Raw genomic sequence first — 21,303 nt, forward strand, 5'->3', positions numbered from 1 at the left:
ACTTTATGTACATGAAGCTTGCTATTACAGTCTGTACAGGCGCAGTTTTATTAGTCTTGTGTGCATAAAGTAAAACTTATGTAAATAACGGAACTTTATCCATTTGGTTGGATTACTATATTACTGTGAATATACAGAAATAAATAGCCTGGGGGAAAGGCATTTAAGCCCCCAATATAGCTATTTGGGTATGCTTTGATTGTATCTGTTTCTCTTGAATATCAGTATATCAATAAGCAGAATGTAGATTCTACAGTATATAATTGCAGGTATTATTTCAAACCTGTCAGCGTCTTCATATCTTTGTCATAGTTTTCTAAATATTCAATGAATTTACTTCAATCCTTTTGAAACCTCTGGTCTCTTTGGTCCCTTATCCTTCCGGTCATTTTTGCCAGTTCTGAATATTCCAATAATTTTGTTCTCCATTCTTCAGTTGTTGGTATGTCCGTTGATTTCCATTTTTAAGCTAACAAGATTCTGGCTGCAGTGGTGGCATATAGGAATAGTTTTTGGTCTTCTCTTTTGATCTCATTTCCTATCAACCCAAGTAAGCATGCTTTTGTTGAAACTTTAAGGAAAAAAGGAATCCAACATCGCTGGGAATACCCAGAAGGGATTTCCTTTTACTTTAAAAACAAGAGATTACTTTAGTGGGCGATCCAAAAATAGACAAATTTAGGAGAAGATACCCGAAAGAGTTTGGAGGCGAGGGTAAGGAGGAGGAAGGAGGCAGGGAGGGAGCTGTAGGAGGAGAAATATTATAAAGAGTTGGCAGAACAGTTAGTACCAGTGTTACAAGAGGTGATGAATGATATTTTCAGAAAAGGAAGGATCCCAAATTCGTGGAAAGAAGCCTACATTACCCTAATACCCAAACAAGAAGTGGATCCATTGAATGTAAAGAACTACCGTCCAATTATAAATTATTTGCGGACATTATGGCGAACAGACTAAAAAAGGTACTGAAAGAAATGATTCATAAAGACAAAGTCAAATGAGAGACAACCTAAGAACCATTGTAGATATAATTGAATATCTGGAAACAAGAATAGATAAACAAGCAGTATTGATATGTGTTGACGCCAAGAAAGCATTCGATAATGTATTGTGGCAGTTTATGAAGAAGAATTTGGAAAGTTTCGGGGTAGGTGAAAAGTTTTTGAAGGGGATCAATGCAATCTATTCGGAACAATTTGCAAAATTAATTGTTAATAATACACTGTCGGAAAGCTTTAACATAACAAAGGGCACCAGGCAGGGGTGCCCACTGTCGCCACTCCTTTTCATAACAGTCCTGGAAGTTCTGGCAAATAATCTGAGAGAGGTTAAGGAGATAAAAGGAATTAGAATTGGGGCGAAAGAAATAAAACTTAAAGCTTGATTTTGACACTGGAAGAACCACAAACCAGCATGGAAGTGATGTTGAAGGTGATAGAAGAGTTTGGAAGGTTGGCAGGTTTTAAATTAAACAAAGGGAAAACCAAGATGTTGGTCAAAAATATAGATAAAATATAGATAAAAAAGAAAGTGATCATCAAGGGTTTGAGACCCATTGGCTACCCGCACCTGGTTTAACCAGTCAGCCAAAGCCATTCCTGGGGTGTGGCCGCTGTTGCATGCTGACAGCTTCTAGGAGCTACAGGCGAGAGCTGACTGCAGGGTGGGGTCCAAAGGTGGGCAAACTATTTCAGGACCACGAGGTGTCCCCCACCAGAGGTACTACCCCTCCCCTAACCCTCTACACCCCAATATTTGACTAGATGGCCAAGTAGGAGGGCTTATAAGAGCTTCAAACTGGAATTGGAAGTCCGTTAAAAATAATCTTTAAATTAAAATATATCCATCTACAAAGGATTTCAGATGGTACATTCTAGGTGAAAACTGAAAGGTTTCAAAACTGTTCAGAGGGCAGCACTTTTTCTTTGCAACCATGAGGGCTAGACACATATACCCTAAAAAATTTAAAGCTAATGTGACTTAAGACTATATACAGTCTCAGGCATAGGAAGTTTTCGGTCTCCCTGCCTCCACTCCCTCTAAGAGACACATGCTTGTCAAGCAACCACTTTAGGGCAGTGGCTGGAATGGAAAGATTGTCACCTGTCCTCTTAGAAAAGAAACTAGATAAACGACCTTCAGCTGAATCTTTTTAAAAGAAGTATATGCAGCACATTTAGAACTCAGCTGTGTCACATCAAGCTTACTGCTGGGAAGTGATCATGTACAGAATCCAAAAATAACAGCCATTAAAGACCTAGCAACCAAAAACATGTTTACAGGCCCATTAAAAGCCCAGTAGCTTGGATTATAGGGTGGAGGGGATAGCAAGCTCATCAAAATCAGTTTTAGGTCACCGTCCCTTCATCACAACAGCACTTTTCAAAAAACAATAGAATGGAAGAAATTGGGTATCAAGTTAATTGGTGCCACAAATGCTGCAATAATGAATGAACATTTCATATTGTTAACGTGCTTTCAAGACAGAAGTGGAAAGGCTTCACAGCAATACTTTTCAGCTTGTAATTCAAATTTATTTCACTTGCTCTTATTTGCCCCTGATCTTCCCTGACCCCACCAAACACTTCAGTTACGAGAAGGGATGGTGGAGAATTTTGTTTGGTTCACATTTTTTCAGCATACTGATCCAATATGTAACTCCAATAACATATTGGGCGGTATTCTACTAACATATTCTAGCAATGTAAGGGTCTGCTCTTGAGTAATGGGTCTTCTCCACACACACACACACACACACACACACACACGACACATTGTGCCCTTCCTAAATCTGCACCAGAGGGTTGGGGGAACTCCTAGGACAGCTTGGGGCATGGAGAGGTGAAGAAGATTCCATTGAACAAGCAGAAATCCTTGAACTGATGGAATGATTGCCTTGGTGCTACGCTAGATTTGATCCAATTATTCTGCGGATTCAGCACACCTTCAAGTTTTGTGATACTGTTCTCTGCTTTAAAAAAAATAAAATACCAAAATGTGTAAAAACTGTACTTTTTATCAAAGAATTGTTGTCTTTTAGAGGAAAGTATACAGTATTTAAAGATGTGTACTTGTTGAGAGAGGGACATGGGTGGTGCTGTGATCTAAACCACTGAGCCTGGGGCTTGCCGATCGGAAGGTTGGCGGTTTGAATCCCCGCGACAGGGTGAGCTCCCGTTGCTCGGTCCCAGCTCCTGCCAACCTAGCAGTTTGAAAGCATGCCAAAAAGTGCAAGTAGATAAATAGGTACCGCTCCGGCGGGAAGGTATACGGTGTTTCCGTGCGCTGCTCTGGTTTCGCCAGAAGCGACTTAGTCATGCTGGCCACATGACCCAGAAAAACTGTCTGCGGACAAACGCCAACTCCCTCGGCCTGTAAAGCAAGATGAGTGCAGCAACCCCAGAGTGATTCTCAACTAGACTTAACTGTCAGGGGTCCTTAATCTTTTACTTGGTGAGAGAATACGTATTTAAATAAGTTCTTAAATAGAAATTTTCATACATGTGTTTTTTAGAAAATCAGATTAACACGGACTTAGGGGTTTATGAACATACGTGACATTAACACATGGAATTGTTATAGACACTGGGAACAGACTGATCTATCCAAGAGTTGAAGGCAGCAATGCTTTTGAATGCCAGTTGCTGGAAACCACTGGAGGGCTCCTGTGCTCGAAATCCTGCTTGTGGGTTTCTCACAGGCATCTGGTTGGCAACTGTAAGAACAGGCTGCTGGATTAGATGGGCCATTGGCCTGATCCAGCAGGCTGGTTTTACGTAAGAACCACTAAGTATATAGGAGGGTGTACTTTTTAGCGTCTACAAACTACAAACCAAGATTTCATTTCATTATGTCACATTATAAGCTGAAGATATTCTGTTCCTCTCAGTCTACATAAAAAGCATATTCAGAGTCATCCTTCCTACTGGGGCTGACTGGCGCGTTGTGCCAGGGCGCAGGCCTCTCAGGGGCGCCCCAGCGAGTGGGGGAGCTGCGCGGCCCACGTGGAGGCAAGGCCAGGGCGCGCTGCAGAAAGAGCCCTACCACTCCCAAGCCCAGGCGGGGCGGTGGCGGTGGGTGCAGTGCCCGAAAGGGTTCCTTTCAGTGCACTGTTCCCCAACCACGCCCCCTTGCAACAGCAGGCTTGCTAGCCACCGTTCCAATGGCAAAAAATTACAAGAACTCGGGCCAGAAAGGATAATTTCAAAAATTCTTCACAAAGTTTTATTCAGGATAACTTCCAGTGAACATCAACACCAGGACAAGGCCCTGTTTCGATGATTCTTCATCAGCGAGGTTTCTCAGGTCTAAGTGTACCAAGAAAGCAAACATACTTGGTACACTTAGACCTGAGAAACCTCGCTGATGAAGAATCATCGAAACAGGGCCTTGTTCTGGTGTTGATGTTCACTGGAAGTTATCCTGAATAAAACTTTGTGAAGAATTTTTGAAATTATCCTTTCTGGCCCGAGTTCTTGTAATTTTTTGTTTACTTCTGAACTCACCAAGAACTCCAATTTCTACCGTTCCAATGGCGCCTAGCAAGCCGGAGGGGGCGCTGGTGGGATTTTGCACCACGGCGCAGGATACCCTTAAGACGGCCCTGAGCATATTGATGGATGTGATGAAACCATTCCATCTTTCAAAGTATTATGTACATTCCTGAGCCCCATCCCATTTGCATCATATTATGCAAAATAAATTAGTTCCCAATTGGAGAAAATAAAAGGGTGTGCATTAATTGTATGAGAAGGATTTTCTTTTTTTCCTTTTGAAAGAAAGGCAGAAGGAAAAGAAAAGGGGCAAATTCAAGACATAGTTTCTCTAAATGTAGGCAGATAAACCCACCTTTGAGCACACCATTCTGAAGGCTGATAGAAAGCTCACTGAAGAAGATCCCCACATCAGATTAAAAAGAAAAAAATTATGTCGGCAAGTACAAGGAACATGCAGTGGGCGACAGCAGTGAGCACTGACTGGTCACATCTCTCTGACATACAGACAACTGCATGGTCTTGACATGCGTATAATATGTATGTCTTTACATATGTATATCTCCGCTACCACTCACAGAATCACAGAGTTGGAAGGGACACGAGGGTAATGAAATGCATGAATCTTGTGTCCAATGTGGGGCTCAAACCCACAACCCTGAGATTATGCTCTATTGAACATATACAATAGACATGCTAGCTACAACCTTGCAAAGAGAAAGAGGCTACTCCATAAAGCCACAGTAATAACTGTTTACTGTATTAGTTAAGGCTTAGTACACTTCCAGTCACTCAGTTTCTTAGGCTGGAGTGTGTCCTTGAGCTGTGATAATGCCGTTTGCTTACCTGGACTGTTATGTGTAAAAGCCTTCAACTTTGGCATGGCTGGAATGTAACCTCCCTTTTAAAGACAAGAGTCACACCCACTGCTCTGCCCCCCCTACACTTTTGCCTCTTTAGCATGTGGCCCCCACTGAGTAGTTCTGCTCTCCTTGAATACACCAGAGAAATAACAACTTCAAAAGGCTCTCCTTAAAAACCTATCGCACTCTCGCCACTAATGAGGTAGGGAGACTGTGTGCAGGACAGTGAGAGCGAGTTTGGGTTCCCAATGCCCACTTTAGCCATGCTTACTGCTGGCACGAGGCCTTTGCAGGTTTAGCCAACAGTGAATGTGCCCCTTGGACCAAAGAAAAGTCTGACCCAGCACTTCAAAGTGTAATACAGCAAATACAGATTACAGGGTGACCAGTTCGTGAAAATGCTGAAGTGTGCCACATTGGTGCAGCCTTCTCCGTGGCACCAGTGTGGAAAACAGAATCCTGGCAAACCTAATGCAACCCTGGGAGCTGGATGCTTTTGCAGAATGCTTCTGTAGTCATGACTGGCTGGAATGTTTTGCAGAACGAAAATGGTCAGTGAATATGACTTTGCAGAGGGGAAAAGAAAAAGGGTTCATTGGACCTTTTTGTTTTGTTAAAGGGAAGAGAAAGTGTATTAATGAAGATTTGGAATGAGTGAGTCATTGGGGTGCTCCAATCTTCCGCCAATTGCTTTCATCAGTCACAGGTAAAGTATACCATGCTACCTGTATGAATAAAACGTCAAAGCTGCTACACATTTTATTACATACATGTATACTGCATGAAGACTTCATTATCTGATATGTGTCAAACCAGCATAATTGTTTTGCTACCATGCTAGTAGCCCAATCCAACACATACCGGTACGTTTAATAAACAGATACATTATAAACTGCTTTTCAAAAATATCCTAAAGTAGCTAGCAAATTAGATTGTGTGTTTTCTTTTTCAGGCTTATTTGACCAAAGAAAATAACATTAACCGGAGATCAGAATAGGGTTTTTCCTTTCCAGGCTCCATGGATATTATTGGGGATGTTGGTGGGTATACCAAAAGAACACCAATAAGGCAAAAAAGCCAGGCAAATTTCATTACTTTGGAGCCCTTGCACTTGCTCGTAACTTGGATTTACGCACTGCAAATCCTCCGATCTGATTACCTCCAGTGATCACGTAAAACACTGGCTTTAAACTCTTTGCCTTAGTGATAAAACAGCCACTTTGATTCACAACGATACACTCGTAATAAAGTATACTGTAAACGTACCTGTCCGCAGCCCGGGGCATTGCACACAAATGGCCTGTCGTCTCCCATATTTTTTCACAGCTGAGCTACACAAGACACACACAAAAAAGCAAGGGGCAGGGAAGAGGAGAGAGAGAAAAATAATTAAATAAAGTGAATATCACCAATTATATCACACTTTTCAGGAATACTGTTCATCTGCAGTAATAAAAGAGGGGGGGGGAGTATTCAAGTTGGGCCATTGCTTTAAGGAGCAGGGAACACCAAGAAAATTCCCAGGGCTACTGTCCATTCTATTGTTGGCAAGCAAGGGTGACTACAAAGAAACAGGTTCTATATTGCACCTTGAGTTGAAGTCCTACAAACAGGACCTCCTGCAAGCACAACTCCATTCTGCCAAACAAAAAGGATGGGAGGTGGCAATGGGAGAGTAGAGGGTTGTGGGAGTTAGCTATTCCAAGTTTTTCCTGGAGAGATCTAGCCCAAAAATATGCCTATACAGGATTCACACACATTTCCCACACCCTAAAAGTCCCACAACACACTTAGACCAGACCATTTGGATACATTTCATGAATGGACTTGATCTCTCAAAAAGCACTATTCACATACACACGAATATTCCAGTAGCCAATTTACCAAAGAAATCCAGGCATTCATCCCATTTGGGAAGGGGGGATGTCATTTAGCTGTCACAGAAAGATTCAATGGTCCGGGCAACAGAAAAGGTGTGGAAACCAAAACAGAGAGAACTGTTTAATCACTCTTCCATTTCATCCCCTCCATGTTTGTTTTGCAGGTCCCAGCCCCTAATTCTGATTTGCTGGATGAAGAGGGTTTTTTTTTTAACGCCATACACTTTTTGATCATCCTTATTCTTGATTCCACTATTCTTGATGTATCACAAAAAGAGGGGCACTTTTCTAAAGAGGCTCTACAAACAGACATGTGCAACTAAGTAACAAGGAGATAAATCCAAGGCCTCTTGATGCACAGGCAATATATTCAGTGGGAGAGAGCAAGAAATTGTAATTAATTAAGGGATTTTAGGAACGGCACTCCATTTTACAAGGCCATAATCTGGCTCCCTGGTGGATAAACTACAAGACTGATGGCAAGAGTAGTTTGTCACCGACAAAAGCGGAGGATAACAAAGCATCCGTCCTGTTATGCTGTAAGTGGAGCGATTCTTATTAATAAAAAAGAAAGAGTAAATAAAAAATACCTTACCATGTAAATTCTAGAAATTATGGTTCCATCCCCCATTGTTTTTTAATAGCAGGATTTAAAAAGCTGTAATAAAGCAAACTTTATCCCTTCAGGGAATTTGCTACCCTGACATATTGCAGCTGTTTACATTTCTTCCAATCATCTCCAAATGCAAGTTGAGCAGCTAGCAGTCTGTCAGAAGCTGACAAATATTAGCCACTGAGGCATAATTGCAGCCATTGTGGAATTAAAATGTATTCAGAAACTCAAGTTCTCCTAAGTCTGCTTCACATATGCAAATTCCATGTCTAGACTGCCAGTGTGTATCCAGTTAGCTGCAAGGTGGATTAGATGCACCTTTATAGATGACTTCCTGGTTTCCTCTAAATTACAATTCCCTGCAACATCTGAACTGGTAAACTGTGGTTTGAGCAATCCCTCCAATTAAGGATCAAACCGTGATTTACAATTCTGTTTTGGAGGATCATTCAAAACTACAGCTTACAAGTTTGAACACCACAGCAAACTGGGATTTGCAATGTAATGACTGAATGATGATGATGATGATGATACTAATAATTCAGTATTTACACCCCACCCATCTGGCCACATACACGCCCATGGGCTCTGAGCTGTCAGGAGCGAGACCTTGGGGTTATAGTAGGGAACTCGAGGAAGATGTCAACCCAGTGTGCAGCAAATTCCATGCTAGGGTTCATTAGGAAAAGAAATGAAAATGCTACTTGGTAACTCCTGCAGGAAGTTTGCCAATAAAACTGAAAATAAAACTGCTGACATGATAATGCTGTTACACAAATTTATGGTGTGACTGCATTTGGAATACTGTGTACAGTTCTGGTCGCCTCACCTCAAAAAGGATACTGTGTAGTTGGAACAGGTAACCAAAACAGTCAACCAAAATGTTCAAGGGGATGGATTGACCCTCTTATGAAGACAGGTTGTAGCACCTTGGATTTATTTTTTTTAGTTCAGATAAAAAGTGAGTAAGAAGGAACTTGATAGAAGTTTATAAAATTATGCGTGGCATGGAGAAAGCAGATAGAGGAAATTTTTGTTCCTCTCTCGTAACATTAGAACTCGTGGACATCCAATTAAGTTGAAATGTTAAGGTTCAGGATAGAAAAAAGAAAGCACTTCTTCATGCAGCTGATAGTTGAACTATGGAACTCGCTCCCACAGGAGGCAGTGATGGCCACTAACCCAGATGGCTGTAAAAAAGGATTAGAAAAACTCAGGGAGGAAAGGGCTATCAATGGCTGCTGGCCATGATAGCTATTGCTCAGCCTCCACAGTTGAAGGCTGTCGTGTTTATGAATGCCAGTTGGTGGAAACCATATGAGGAGAGAGTGCTCTTGTGTTCCCTGTTGGTCTGTCACAGGCACCAGGTTGGCAAATGTGAGAATGGACAATTGGCCTGATTCAGCAGGCCTTTTTTTAAAGTTCTTTTGTGAAGTATTTAAGTTGCCAGTTGTTAAATATGGAGGGTTGGGGAAGAGACCCCCTAGAAGGTAATGGTTTTAGTGCCTCTGCTATTTTATAAAATAAGAGTTCTACTCTGGCAAGCAAAGCACACACAGTCTCATTAGCAGCATGCTTCTGCTACTAAAAGCGTAGAATGACCCTATCCCCTTAATTTTAAACCTAACCTTAACCTGAACTTAGTACAGCAGTGTCGTGTGCCTCCAATATGAAGGAAGTGTTTATCAAAGGTATAGCTCTTTAGGTATAACTCTTCTGATGCTAGTGCAGAGCCAATGTTCATAAGTCATAGGGTTTAAGAAGGGCTGTGGGATTGTTCAAGTTGCCCAATGTGTTTTTCAAAAAATGTGTATTATATTCCCCTTGTTTTGCAAGCCCTTAGGGCACCTGGATTTTCAAAGGTTTTACATGACAACACATGCCCCTGTGTAAAAGGGAAAAAACTCAAGAGTGGTTTCGAAACATCACACAGTATGTGCTGCCCTGAAAACATGCAGTCACTAGTGCATTTAGATTATAGCATTTACCGTATATATCTCATACATCGGCAACCTCTGGCCCATGGGCGGATACGGCCCACAGAGGCTGTTTATCCGGCCCACAAGCCGCCTGGTCACCAAACCACCCGCTTGGCAAGTCCCCCGTGTGCTGTGCTAAACCGGCGCAGTGCGGCGTGGGGACTCGCCGAGCAGTGCTGGAAATGGTGCCGGCGCCTGTGTTGAAAACCGCTTCTGCGCATGTCCGGCCCATGTCCGGCCCACGGACGATAGTCTGTGCAAATGCTCTGGCCCATGGCCGGAAAACGTTGCCAACGCCTGATACCGGTATATCTGGTAGTGTCTGAAAAGGGAGGCTTGTAGGACCCTGAGTAGCAGTGATGCATGCATCTTGCAAACTTAAGAGTGCTTCAAAAAGGAGTTTAGATACATTCCTGGCAGTTGAGGGGATTAGTGGCTTCTAGTCATGATAGTCATGTACCATAGTCCTTTCAGTGCTGGAGGCAGTTTGCCTCTAAATACCAGTTCCTAGGAATCACAGGTGAATAGAGTGCTGTGGCACTCATGTGCTGCTCGTCAGCTTTTCATAGGCATCTGCTTGGCCACTGAGAGCAGGATGCTGGACCGGATGGGCCTTTGACACAATCCTTCAAGGCTCTCCTTACACTTTCGTGCATGTCCCAATCTGGCAAACTTCCTGCAGGAGTTACCAAGTAGCATTTTGTTGAAGGTACTTTGTAACATCAAAAGCTTCTTCTTATGGAGGGAGGAAGCGAGCATCTGATTACATCCATACTCTGTTTATGGGCTCCTTTCCCAAGACCATCACACATGGCTCTGGAATGAATGCAAGTACTGGAACCACATGACCCAACAATGTTAAGTCTTGCATCCTTGAGGCAGAAAAACTATCCACATTTCAGTCTGCCTCCTCAAAAGAACTCTTCTATTGGCTGTTGGCTTTTTAGCAAAGCTGTCAACTTAAGTTCTCTCTCTCTCTCTCTCTCTCTCTCTCTCTCTCTCTCTCTCTCTCTCTCTCTCTCTCTCTCTCACACACACACACACACACACACACACACCACTCCTCTCTCATTTAGAAGTTTCATATGCTAAACTTATGAAACATGACCTTTATACGCTCATTTGAGCATGCAGTCAGATTGTATCAAATTTAATCTGATCAAATTGCTTCAATGAAGTCTAATTTTAGTAAAAGACAAGACAAGACTATGACTACAGTCATACCTCTGGTTGCGTCTGCTTCAGGTTGCATATTTTCAGGTTAAGTACATGGTGGACCTGGAAGTGTTTACTTCTGGGTTCCACCGCGCACGCATGCGCAGAAGCATTCTGTGCACTTTTCCCGCATGTGCAGAAGTGCTCTATCGGCACTTTATGCATGTGCGGAAGCGCCACTCCATATACATACTTTTCGGGGTGAGAACGGCACCCCGGAACGGATCAGGTACATATCCAGAGGTACCACTGAATATACGGTACTTGGGAATATAATGTCTTTGCTCCTGCACCAAACAGGTTTGTTTGTTTTATTGCTTTCAGCATATCTATGTTGAAACTGCAAGAATTAGACAAAGGTTAAGATAATCCTGGTATGTTTTGGAATATAGCCATCACCTTTACTAAGGTAAAGCTTCTACTTCCAAGCACATGCGACTTTCCCCTTAGACCGAGTAATTTGTTGCTACTATTACATCAGCCCTTTTTGTGTCAACTGCTAAAATGTTAGAACCAGGGGTGCCAACTTGAATAAAATATTGTGGGGGCCCAGGTAAGCTGTGCCCTGCATAATCGATCACATGATGCAGAACACACACACACACCATTTGAATGAGAAAGGCTATCAACTTCAGCCCTCAAATACTTTATTGTGGGAGCCAAAGCCCCCACAGCCCCTAGGAGTTGGCTCCTATGGTTAGAACAAAACCAATCTCTTAATTGTACTATCAAGACTGCAGATTTAATATTGGCCAACCTGGGCATCCATCCAAAAAGCCCTTCTTGAGTAAAGCCTGGTCATCAAGTGAGCAATAGTAACAACAGCTTAACCCAATGGAGATATAAAAATAGAGGGAGGGAGATGAAGTATTTTGCAAGTAGTTAGCATACTCTTTCCGTACCCATCAGTGCAACTCCCTAATAACTTACCATATATGAACTGTAATGCTTTTCTCAGGCTTCCTAGGAACTCAGGGAGTTTTCTTTAAGTGCAGTATTGTAGAGTCCCACACAAGGCTGATCTATACTTGCACAGAGGTCAGGGACGGTGCATGTGTAATGCAGGGACAGCCTTCCAGAACTATATCACTTCAAATTTCAGCAGTGGTACCACATGCATGAATGCTGCTTCATGCTGAAATAAAAATCTCTTACTACATAGGAAGTTGCAAGTTGGGTACAATGGCTTTGTTCTCACTTTCTATTTTTTATATAAAAAGGGAGGGTATCTCCCCCGTCTCTCCAAATCAGAGAGAGCGTTTCAGAATACAATACCTCACCTGCAATCTGAACTGCTACAGTCTCGGGAAGGCTACCTCCACAGAACTTCTCTGCATGTGCAGATCACCCCACAGAGAAACCCACGTTACTATTTTTAGGGGCAGGATTCAATGAATGAGCCCCATCAGTGGAAGCCTTGCACAAGGACTTCTGTTTGCACAAGGGGGCTGGAGTCTGGAGAACCCCCAGAACAATGCATGGGAAGAGGAAAGTGGGATTGTTCTTTCTAGCAAGCATACATGTTTGGCCTGCGGAACAACCACTTTAGTGCAACACTGAATTACTGAATTACTCCCCGATTGTTTTGTTTAAAGTCTTGGACGTGTGGCTCAGGGCCTTGGGAAACATTAAGCAGTTAATTTAAAAGAGAAATTCCCATTGAGCCTAGGAGATTGTCCATGAGGGTTTTCTCTCAATGGGGATGGGGCCCCATCTTCAAACAGCTGCAGTGAGTTTTTGTTAGCCCTGGAAGCTAGGACCCAAACCAATGGATTTAAGGTATAAGAAAGGAGATGTCAACAAAATATCTGGAAGAACTTTCTGATGGTAAGAGCTGTTTGATAGAGGACTTATTTGGAAGGTGGTGGACTCTCCTTCCTTGGAGGTTTTTAAGCAGAGGCTGGATGGCCACCTCTCATGTATGATCTACTTGAGATTCCTACATTGCAGCAACTTGGACTTCACTAGATGATCCTCAGGGTCCCTTCCAACTTTACAATTCTATTAAAAGGGATGAGAAGTTGTGCAAGCAAAGTTTCAAGATACCTGGTGCTTATCTGCTTCGTTTGGCGTTTGTATCTGTTATCTCACTTTTTGAATGGTGTGTGCCTAAAACATCCATAAAGGGGGGAGCCTTTAGAAGATTAACAGTTGAAGACAATAAACAATAAAAAATGGACCTATAAGAAGAGGTGACTGGAGGGCGGGGAGATTTTAAGACAAACTAAAAAAAAAAAGACATGAAGAATTTATTGACTACTGTACAGTGGTCTAGACAAAAAGGTGAATCCTGCTGCTCTGTTGAGTCAGTACATTGGAAGAAGGTATGCAAATTCTTAGTTTCTCCAGAAGTGTCTGTTAACTGGTTCACAAGGCTGCAACCAGAAACACTGTCACCTCATAAATCCACATTGAAATAGCTTTTTTCATTACGCCTTCTTAAAATATCCAGTTTTTCCAAGAATGTGAAATTTCAAGTAAGTATGTCTTCTATAAATGAAACATACAGCATATGAAACTGTACCTCCATTGTTTGGGATCATACCTACAGCATGCTATTTAATAGCAAGGTTAATCTATTGCCAGATGCCAACTTCTAAATATTACATTGTCAGAAAAGGAAGCTAAGAACAGGAACGGAAAATAGGTTCACAGTTAAGAATTTGTTTTACCAAGGTCAACTTAATTATATCAGGAAACCTTGCCAGAGGGGGAAATGTATCTTGCAGACTTTTAGAAGCTACCTGGAGGCAACTGAAACCCACCCAATTGAACCAGGGCAGGATCTTATTTCAAATTAGAAGACATATTTAGGTTAACCAAAATGTAAAGTAGGAATGTGCAAGGTCTGCTAAAGTAGAAGTGCCTTCAAGGAACATACTAGCTGATAAAAGACAATAAGTTGGCTCAAGACAAGTGAGCTAGGACATGTCAGATCAAGGGAAAACACCTCAAGTTTAAAAATCTTATTGTAGCCGTCTCTGATTCTTTACAGGAAGAAGATATTTGAAGGGAAAGAAACAAACATCTGTTCTTACAATGTATAGGCAACTATGGGAATACCAGGCTAAGCAACAGTTTTAAAGACCCTGTACACTTCATAAGAAAGCGAAGTTGAGTTATCAGTACCAGAGCTCCAGCATCCACACGCTCAGTCGGCAATGACAAGGTCATGGGGCAGTCCCATCCCAATCAGCATCTTGTGTTGCCTCTCCAATAACAATTAGTTCCCTGGGTCAGAGGATAGCTGAATAGCCAAAGGGACAGGCAGCAAGCAGGGAGTACACAGTACCGGACAAACATATTCTTCACCCGCTTCCTTTGAAAAGGCAACTTTCTTCCTGAAACAATGACCCCTGCCTAGGAATGCCTAAAAACAAGAGAAGCTTTTGCAACAAACAAACAAACAAACAAACATGATGCTGAGAGTAGTCAAATAGGGGTGCTCCTAGAATCATCTTTGTTACTCAAGGCCCAGGTGACTTTGGAAACTAGGAGCGTCACTGCCTGGTTTCAGCTGGTGCAATCTCCAAGATAGACTACCACAATATGCTCTATGTGGGGATCCGCTTTAAAACTGTCTAGAAATTGCAACAAGGGTAATATGTTGTAGCAAGCATGCTGGTAGGGCCAGCAAGCCACAAACATACCGGTATGTACAAGTATTTTAAAACAGCTAAACTGGTTGCCAATTGCTTTCCAGGCCCAATGCAAGGTGCCTACTTTGCCATATACAGCCCTCAACTAATTGGGACTCAAGTACCTCCTTTTGTTCTAGGCGCATTTTGCAGCAGGGAATTTCACTAGAGCAAGCTGTTTCTGAGCTCTGGGCGCAGTACTGCAGATTTCAGATTGAAACTGCAGAGTGGAAGGAAAGGAGGACCTTTTCTGCCTCCCCACTTCCAACTACTCTCTGAAGATTGGAGAAGAGACCCTCTTAAGAATATGAGGGGGGTGGGCAGAGGAAGGACTAGACCATGTGAAAAATTAACATAATATTTTGGCTGCAGTTCATTCATTTTCAGCTTTCTATTCTTGTTATTAAAAAAGTGCACCGTTGTTGCGTTGTTGCATTCCGTTGTTGTGCCCATAACCTAGGTTTAAGGTGCCATTTAGCTCCTAGCTTTCATATCTCAGTTTCTTACACTGCCTGTAAGCATGCCTTTTCCCATATTGACCTGCCTGTGCTTTAACATCAGCCAATGAGGCTCTCCTCAGGGCCCTCAAATCCCTACACAAAAAAGGAAGAACTGAATAATTTGGTTTCTGGGGTGTATGTTCCTGCAGGAATCACAATAATGCTTTATTCCAGAGGATAGTGCCAATAGCAGCCAGCCACCCATAGCAAAAGGGGCACAAATATCATATTGGATCAAAGACAAGAGCAACCACAACATGACTGATTTTCTGCAAGTGTAATTTATATAACCTTCCACAAGGGCATAGTCTGAAGGTATGTGACCACCTTGCTAAAGCTAAACAGCAAACGTGATGACAGAAGAGCAAAAGCAATGGCATGGAAAATCTAAAGGAGCAACCACAGAATAATTTCTTTCTTTAGCCCCACAAAGCCTCCCAGCTAATACCATTTTGGAGAAACAGATAAAGTCCAACACTGAATATCAAAAGTGCTTTCAAATAAACCACAGAAGTACACCTTTCAAGTAGGATTTTCAAACTGACATCACATTTTGTAGTAAGAAAGGCCAGGTTTTCGTTCCAACGAAAACAATTGTGAAAATAAGCAAAACTCCCTACTTCAAAGGTTTGTACACAATGCTCTCCTCAGAAATTTCAACTGTTGCCTCTGGTTAGGCCAAGACATGACCTAAGGATCCCTCACAAACCCAGTCCTTCGAAGAACTGCTTTTCAGCTAACTAGGAACAAATGGTGGGCACAGCAGAGTCCCACTATGTGAGACATCAGAATGCACTACAAAATTTATTGCCAGTTGACAGCAATCCCATTTACAACTTCAAAGCGAATGTGTTTTCTTTCATTTGATTCCTTCATTTAGCATAGGCTTTATAAACAGTTATTGGGAAATTTATAATGTTTCTTTCAAGTATCTTTCTTTCAAGCAATTTCAGATTCTGGTATATAGTCAAAACCTTGAGAAACCATACTAGCTATCACACTTGCTTTGCTCACTAAACACACATAATATTATGTTATGAAGAAAGATACTGAAACACAAGGAATATGGGGAAGGCAGAGAAGCACAGAGCCACAGAATTGTAGTTTGTCCACTTTTGGTCCCCACCCTGCATTTTGTTGTCATTTAGTTGTGTCCAACTCTTCGTGACCCCATGGACCATAGCACGCCAGGCACTCCTGTCTTCCACTGCCTCCCGCAGTTTGGTCAAACTCATGTTCATAGCTTCGAGAACACTGTCCAACCATCTCATCCTCTGTCGTCCCCTTCTCCTAGTGCCCTCAATCTTTCCCAACATCAGGGTCTTTTCCAGGGAGTCTTCTCTTCTCATGAGGTGGCCAAAGTATTGGAGCCTCAGCTTCACAATCTGTCCTTCCAGTGAGCGCTCAGGGGTGATTTCCTTCAGAATGGATAGGTTTGATCTTCTTGCAGTCCATGGGACTCTCAAGAGTCTCCTCCAGCACCATAATTCAAAAGCATCAATTCTTCAGCGATCAGCCTTCTTTATGGTCCAGCTCTCACTTCCATACATCACTACTGGGAAAACCATAGCTTTAACTATACGGACCTTTGTCGGCAAGGTGATGTCTCTGCTTTTTAAGATGCTGTCTAGGTTTGTCATTGCTTTTCTCCCAAGAAGCAGGCGTCTTTTAATTTCGTGACTGCTGTCACCATCTGCAGTGATCAAGGAGCCCAAGAAAGTAAAATCTCTCACTGCCTCCATTTCTTCCCCTTCTATTTGCCAGGAGGTGATGGGACCAGTGGCCATGATCTTGGTTTTTTTTGATGTTGAGCTTCAGACCCTGCATTTAACTCTAGTCAAATATTGGGGTCTATGGGGTGTTAGGGGAAGGGTAGTGCCTCTGGTGGGGGGACATGTTATGCTCCTGGGATAGTTTGCCACCTCTGATCCCCACCCTGCAGTCAGCTCTCACCTGTGGCTCCTAGAAGCTGTCAGCATGTGACAGCAGTCACACCTCGGAATGCCTTTGACTGGCTGGCTAAACCAGGTGAGGGTAACCGATGGATCTCAAACCCTTGGTGAGTTAGGGACTTCCCCTGCATGTGAAGGCGGACTCTGGCAGATTGAGAGGATGAGACCAATTGCGGGTCCAATGGTCAAGAAGCCAGTTTCTGCACATGCTGTAGAGGGCAGGTGGGGCTGGTCAACCTGGGAAGTTAGCCCATCTAGAAGGAAAACTCTGATCTTAAACCTCTGCTGCCTTGCGGGATATCTTCAGGAGAAGAAACCCTACATAAATCTGGAATGAGATGATTGGATGGCAGTTCGACTTCACCCCCAGAAGCACTCTGCATTTTCTCTTGAGACAGATCGATGCCAACAATAACAAGGCACCACCTCAGTAAAAGCTTTGTTCCACGTCCCTGGTTCAGTCGTACATCAGGTTAAGAACTTAATTCGTTCTGGAGGTCCGTTCTTAACCTGAGGTACCACTTTAGCTTATGGGGCCTCCCGCTGCCGCCACACGATTTCTGTTCTCATCCTGAAGCAAAGTTCTTAACTCGAGGTACTATTTCTGGGTTAGCAGAGTCTGTAACCTTGAAGCGTCTGTAACCCGAGGTACCACTGTACTGTACTTGAATCTCTAAACTGGAAGGTACACCAACAGATTCTAGATCTCAGGAGAAAGCATTAAAGGCCTTTTTGGACATAAATCACCAGCACCTTGATTTGGAACAAGAAGAAACCCATACAGACAAACAAGAACTGGAGTCTCTTTTTGTGAGCAAATCAAAACCAGAGTTACACAATTATGAGTGCTGTTGTTTATGTAAGGTCTTTAAGGAAGCTCCTCTTAGGGCACATTGCTGGAATGTTACAGGTGCTGCCGGCCAGATTGGGAGGCAGAAACCAACAGTATAATCCAGTCAAAATGCAGGGCCCATTGATTTCAATGCTTAAATACACATGCTTATAATCTTCCCTGTTGAAAGCAATGCTATGTAAGTACTCAGCTATGGCTGGCTGTCATCCCACTTTTTAAAAGAGACGAATATGCACTGACTCATTTGCCTCAAGTTTATGCACACTAGCTAAATTTATTGGCACTACGCCCTCACAATTATCTTTGAACACCATTAGTACTCAGACCTATGATAATAAACAAACCTAGGTTAAACCTCTAAAAGACAAAACACAGATAAAAGCCTGGTGAGGTTACTAGACCAGGCTTCCTCAACCTCGGCCCTCCAGATGTTTTTGGCCTACAACTCCCATGTTCTCTAGCTAGCAGGACCAGTGGTCAGGGATGATGGGAATTGTAGCCTCAAAACAAGCCTGTACTCGACAATGGATGGGATTCAACTAATGAGTTCCATCAGCTGAAACCCTTGTGCAATGCCTTACAATGAGGCTGAATTCCTCCCTTAAGCAGCAAACATGTCGTTTCAGCAGACAACTTCTTACTTTGACATGTGGTAAGAGAACATGTTCTTGCTAGAAAGAAAAATTGTAAGTCCGTAGTATAGGAAAAGTTACAGTTCCCTGTAAGCTAAGAACACTTTGATTACAGTAAGCCATAAAATGACTCCTTTCTACTTTGCTGTCAAAAGCGCAAGAACACGCAGACGTAGCTTGCCTTGCTAAAGCAGTAAAATCTCTCCCAGTAAAAATGCAAGGAAGGAAGTATGTGCTTTGAAATAGACTCCAAAAAGAGTATCACTCCTTAACAATGTTTCAGAGGAAACACAATTCAGTAGAATGTTCACCGAACCTTTTGAAGTACATAGGAAAAAATATTGGCCAGAAGGAGCTGATCTATGGAAACAGCCAAGTGCAAATACTTGTAACTTTTGGAATTTACCTACAGCTTTCCTACAGGAGAGTCCCCAAATTTGCATTTCTCCTTTGCCCCAAATAACACACCAATCTTACACATTCAAAAGCTGTTGGCTGGCACAACTGTCTGTCTTGAGAAACAATGGAGTGCACCTCTAGGGGTGCAGTCAAACCTCTGCATTAGCAGCACCAAAGTGACCTCCCCAGGGCACAAGGCTAAGCAGTGTGTATGTATGTATGTATCCTATCCTCTGCCGTGCATCTTCTGTTTTATAATAAAGGAGAAGCATTCCAAATTACTCCTCAAATGCCACACCCTGCAGTTAGAAAATCTACTTAGCAAAATGAGGACATTTTTGTAAGTCTGTGACAATGCATGCCCAGTCCCACTGTCTGCCTTTTGTCTAAACTTTGAAAGCTAGAAACTTTGCTTTTACAGCCAGAATTGAGTTCTTAGAACACAAAACAACGGTACCAGATTCTAGGTACTACTTTTGGCACCATGTCATGCAACCAGATATATACTTTTCAGTTAAGGAAGAAGTCTGATAGTTTATTAACTATTTCCAATTAGGAGACTTTCCATTATTCCATCTCAAAAAGCTGCTTACACCACTCAAACAGAAAAGAACATGCAAACCACAGCAGCAGATCATGGCTCGCATGCCAAGAATAGTAAGTAGAAGGAAGTTTGCTTTATCCTCTATGGCACGGGTGTCAAACACAAGGCCCGGGGGCCTAATCCGGCCCGCCAGACCTCGTCATGTGGCCCGCGTAGCCGCCGCTGACAGTAGCCAATGACAGTACTTCTGGAGCCTGCGATTGGCCGAGGGTCAAAACCGGGGGCGGGGCTGCAGGCGGAGGTCGGGGCGCTGGAGCCACGCTGACGGCCTTGGCCAGGGAATTTCAATTTTGAATGAGGCTGAGGGAGGCGGTGGCACAGCAGCCAGACAGGGAAGTGAGATGCAGGAGGAGGAAGAGGAAGCCCGCCGAGGAGGTAGGAAAGCCCTATAGGCACCGCCGGCAAAGTTGGTGCCGGGACGGAGCAGCGCTGGATTTTTTTTTGACGGGCTTTGCTGTTGTCTCCGAGAGCGAGTGAGGCGGCACTGGGGAGCCGCCGCCCGCCGCTTCCCTTCCTCTCCTCGGCTGCATCCGGGAGGTGGGCGAGTGAGCGGGCGAAAGGGACACGGAGTGAGCCTGAGGGGGGAAGTAGGCGAAGTGCAACAGTCGCTCTCTTGATGGAGCTGGGTTTCTCTTCCCTCTTCCCCCGTTTTCTCCTCATAGACACTCGGGAGGGTGCCTGGCTTTTGCTCTGCCCCCCACCCCCGAGCTGCCCTTTGGCTTCTCAGTTCCGGCGGAGCTGCTCCCCGGGGGGCGGCCGGGAGGGAGGCGGCGGCGACGGCACGGGTTCCTGCTCTTCCCGCTCTGCCGCCGCCTCCTCTCAGCCCCTCGTGATGTAGGGCTCCAGATGGAGTCGCCTTGCGGTTTGAGTAGGTGGGAGGGGGATTTTGGGGGGGGAGGTTTTCAAGCCTCCTCTGCCTGCAGTCCCGGTAGGGAGAGGTGGCGGCGAAGACGACAACAGCGCGGGTGGGGGGAAGAGCAGCTCTGAGGCGAAGATGCACGTCCGCTGGGGCTGCCGCCGCCTTCCTCCTCGGGAAATCCGCTGCCCCTCCTCGGGAAATCCGCTGCCCTCCCTCAGCGCGAGGGGAAGGGACTCTGGCGCTGAGGAGGGAGGATGCAAAAGCAAAGCAGGGAGTTGGCGCTGCACCGCATGTTCCTGCCCCTCTCCAAAGCATGGGGTGGGTTGCAGCGTGTGGCATCCTGCCTAGCGGGGTTTGGGTGTGCGCAGGGAGGGAGAGGGAAGCCCTCTTTCCATCTGCAGGTTTTTAATCCCAGCAGTGGCTTTCTCCTTCCTGCCGAAGGTTTAGTTGAGGCCCCCCCTGGAAGCCGTTGATCCCCACCTTTTGTTCAAATTTCCCTCGTTTACATCCCCTCCCACACACGCGCCACGACGCAGGAATGTGATCCGCGTGGGGGCGGGAATGAGCTTACATTATTACAAAAAACAGTAATAATTGAATGCAGTGACAATAATTTATGATAATAAAGAGTGGACACATAGTCCTACAGACACAACTGGCCCTTTGAGGGTGACCAAACTGCTGATGCGGCCCCCGATGAATTTGAGTTTGACACCCCTGCTCTATGGCTATGCCCTCAAAAAGCATATCGAGTGGCTCAAGGGATCCCCTTGAACAACATGAAACAGGGTGCTGTGGGAAGGGAGAACTGTCCAAAATTGAG

At 43.9% G+C, this 21,303-nt stretch overlaps 1 protein-coding gene across 2 annotated transcripts in view; it reads right to left on the minus strand.

Moving 5' to 3' along the window:
• The window catches only part of LOC118077052 (cyclic AMP-dependent transcription factor ATF-7), a 106,652-nt gene that overhangs the window by 70,729 nt on the left and 14,620 nt on the right, over window positions 1-21,303 (minus strand). Inside the window, exon 2 of one of the 2 annotated variants that reach the window (XM_060272070.1) lies at window positions 6,623-6,682. In XM_060272070.1, coding sequence (XP_060128053.1) covers window positions 6,623-6,670 — 48 coding nt within the window. In that variant the 5' untranslated portion in view covers window positions 6,671-6,682. Of the gene's footprint in view, window positions 1-6,622; window positions 6,688-21,303 lie in introns of both variants that reach the window. The other variant, XM_035100341.2, reaches the window with a different exon arrangement.

This window comes from Zootoca vivipara, chromosome 2, assembly GCF_963506605.1.
Source record: "Zootoca vivipara chromosome 2, rZooViv1.1, whole genome shotgun sequence".
NCBI lineage: Eukaryota > Metazoa > Chordata > Lepidosauria > Squamata > Lacertidae > Zootoca > Zootoca vivipara.